This window comes from Atta cephalotes (genome assembly GCF_000143395.1).
Source record: "Atta cephalotes unplaced genomic scaffold scaffold00001, whole genome shotgun sequence".
Lineage (NCBI taxonomy): Eukaryota > Metazoa > Arthropoda > Insecta > Hymenoptera > Formicidae > Atta > Atta cephalotes.
The window spans coordinates 15,158,044-15,161,686 of NW_012130065.1; the positions used below are offsets into that span (position 1 = coordinate 15,158,044).

The window sequence follows — 3,643 nt, forward strand, 5'->3', positions numbered from 1 at the left end:
TATATAATACAACAATAAATTAAGTTTTAAATTTACTAAATAATACGAGAACAAAAATTAAATTTTAAAGTACGCATATATATATATATATATATATATATATATATATTTTAAACTATTTAACAAAAGAAAAGAAATATTTTTTAAGTTTCCGTTTGCACAGTTTGTTACTTTGTCATGTCTGTAAAGATTTGAAGCGCGAAAAAATCGAGGGGAAGGAGGGGAGGTCGAGCCATAAGTAACTGACCAGCTGATTGTAATTTACAATAAATTATTCATACATATTAAATTATATGCATGAAGTTTAATTTGTGATGTATACAACAGAACGAGGGATTCCACGGAACGTAAAATTAAGGAACTTCTAAAGGATCAGGAATTACTACAAAACAAATTGCGCCAAACACAGGGTGAGCGCGCAAGAATATGTAATATTTTGGATGGAAAATGTCGTGAAGTAACAGATTTTCAAAAGGAAATAGAGAATTTAAAAGAGGATGTTAAATTGAAAGAGATTAAACTAAAATGGACGCAAACTAAACTTAAAACTGAAATGGAGTCACAAAAGGAGACTCGACAAAAATTGGATAAAGCCTTGGTAAAGTAAAATATAATACGACTTTTCATGTAGTTTAAATCATGTAAAATAGTAGTTTGAAAATTGTATTTTGATTACATGAATATCTTTGGATTTTTATTTTAGTCACAAATACTAGAGATATAAAAAAAGAAAAATTTTTATTTTTTTATTGTTTGAAAGTTATTAATTGTTTACGATTATATTTTTAACATGAAATAAAATTTTGTAAAAATTATCCAATTTCATTACAATTATTACAATTATTGATCTTAGTAGTCGTTTCAACCTGCGATTACTAATCACCATTAAAGAAATTTTAATGGAATCTTATTTATAGTAAAAAAGAATTAGATTTCTAAGTTCTAATGGAATATCAATATTATTTATTAGATGTATGTTGCAGATGAAAATAAATGATATGAAAGAAGAGTGCGAGCAAATACGCCGCGAAACGCAGGAATCATTTCGTAAATTTCAGCAATCTGAAGAAAATAAAGCTGTGACATTAGACCAACAGCTGAAAGAACATCAGGCGCGTTTGATTTTGGAAAGACATGTTACGGAAGATAAAGAAACGTTAAGACTCCAGTTACAAAAGGAACTAGAAACATTGAAATCTAAGCAACAAAACTTAATCGAAGAAAACAAGAAGCTTAGTCTAAAAATACAAGAATCTGAGAAAGTTCGATTAAATAATGAAAATGATTTGAGTGATTTAAGAATTGTCGCGGATCAGCGTCAGCTACAACTTACCGAATTATTGGACAAAGTCTCCCAGTTAGAAACATTAAAACTGCAATTGCAACAGTAAGCATATTGTATTATAGTCTCAATAATATATTTTATGTATTAATATTTTACAAACATATATAATATTGAAAACATATATAAAATAATTTTACATATTCTGTACAAAAATGTAATAATAATTGCATTAAAAATATAGTCTCATCAAGATTTTTTGCTATAGATTTTTGAACTTCTGAGTCTTTAAAACTATTATATATATTTTTATAAAATCTTGAAAAATTTATGTATGTTAAATGAAATTTTAGTGTTAATAATTATTTTATAAAATATTTTTTGTTTTTTACAGTAAAGAAGAATGTATAATATCAATTGAAGCAAAATTATTGCAATTACAATTGGCTAATGAAGAATTGCAATCCGATATGCAGGCATGTCGCCAGAAGGAAGCAGATATGTTAGACTTTACGCAAAAACTGACAGACACGAACATACATCTTCAGTCCGAGTTTATCGCGATTCAAACGAAAGCGAATCATCTTGAGTCTGAACAAGGTCCGCTACGTGAACGTATTAATGAATTAATCAGTAGAGTCAAAATTTTGGAAGAAGATTTGATGCAAGAACGAAAAAAACGGAAGGAAGAGTGTGAGATTCTAGCTAAGCATGTTGCTGAACAAACTAAACTCGCGCAGAACTTAGCCCAGAAGTTAGAAGATAGTCAAGGTGAAAATACATTGTTAAAGAGGAAGCATCAAACTTCCATAAAGGAATTAACACGGGAATTGCAACAGTGTCATAAAAAATTAGAAATATTTGAAACTACGTCTCCCAGTAATTCATTAGATATTGCATCTAGAACTGGATCTAACACTTCCTTAGCAGGTTTGATATTAATAATATCTCATTCAATGTCTCATTCGTATTAATGTATTGTTATAAATTTATATCATTGAATTATGAAAAGTTAAAAAGTGCATTTTTTTTTTTAGGTGATACAAACGGTGCCTTATCGGACAACAATGCTAATAATGATCATATTAATTCAATAGAACTTAATAAACAAGTATTAATGGAACGTATCATCAAGCTGCAAGATATAAATGTAAAAAGAGCTGAAAAGTTAGATTTTTTCAAAGAACATACGCAGACGTTACTCGAAGATATACAGAAGAAAGAAAAAATAATACAAAATTATATTTTAAATCAAAACTTTGGAGCATTGACATGTAATAAGAGTGACAGATACAAGGTTTGCATATAAACATAAAATACTTTTTTTAGTTAATTATATTTTATCGTATTTATATATGTAGAGAATAGATTGGTAAAACTAATCTGTTTAAAAAAAAATCATTTTATTACTAAATCTAAATCTAAATTTTTATAATGATAGATATTTTCGTTTTTTATACCCAAGCATATCAAAAGCCGAAGAGATATCGTAAGTGTCAGAAAACAGATTTTTTAAATAATGTTAAGAAGCATTGTCAAAATTATTAATTAATTTATATACATAATATTTAATTTTATTTATATATTCTAAACAAGTATACATATATATATATTTGCAGGCAGAATTGGCACGACGTGGAGGTATAATGGCATCTGTTTATAATCATCGAGTTTCAGATGAGAATATGACTTTAGAACTTTCCTTGGAAATAAACCAAAAGTTACAAGCGCTTTACGAAGACGCATTACTAAAAAATATCACTTTAAAGGTAAATATATCAAATAAAAATTATAAATATGAAATTTTAAAAATGTGATATATAATATTACATGTGATTAAGTGTATGTTAAAATATTTTTGGAGTATTCTATTTACATTTTGTACTAAAGATTCATGTATTTTCATCTGAAAAAAATTGAAAAATTTTTAGAGACATGTTTTATCTCTTGGAATTTAATCTTAAAATTTCATACTGTAATATATATCGATTTGATTAAAATGAAGGAAATTATTTTTGCTCCAAAAAATGACTCTTATAAAATTGCTCAGTATTTTTTTATTACTTTAGACAGAGAACGCTATTGAGATTATTTATCATTGTTTAATATAATATTGTTCTTTTTCAGGAAAATATTGATACATTAGGTCAAGAAATAGCAAAATTAACAATGCATCAACAAAAATAAATTGACAATTAATAATTAGTTATTATATATATATATATATATATAAAACTATGTATATATATATATATATATATATATATATATATACATAACACAACTATATAATATATATATATATATATATATATATATATATATATTATTTTATTACTAAGTTATACTAATTTAAACTAA

At 25.6% G+C, this 3,643-nt stretch overlaps 1 protein-coding gene across 1 annotated transcript in view; it reads left to right on the plus strand.

Annotated features, from left to right (window-relative positions):
• LOC105617357 (coiled-coil domain-containing protein 186) overlaps window positions 1-3,469 on the plus strand; it is a 6,504-nt gene extending 3,035 nt beyond the window's left edge. The window contains exons 3-9 of the mRNA XM_012198921.1: window positions 328-598; window positions 984-1,387; window positions 1,677-2,212; window positions 2,320-2,579; window positions 2,748-2,771; window positions 2,902-3,051; window positions 3,410-3,469. Of these exons, the coding sequence (XP_012054311.1) occupies window positions 328-598; window positions 984-1,387; window positions 1,677-2,212; window positions 2,320-2,579; window positions 2,748-2,771; window positions 2,902-3,051; window positions 3,410-3,469 (1,705 nt within the window). The remainder of the gene's footprint in view (window positions 1-327; window positions 599-983; window positions 1,388-1,676; window positions 2,213-2,319; window positions 2,580-2,747; window positions 2,772-2,901; window positions 3,052-3,409) is intronic.
• Window positions 3,470-3,643: the final 174 nt, after the last annotated feature.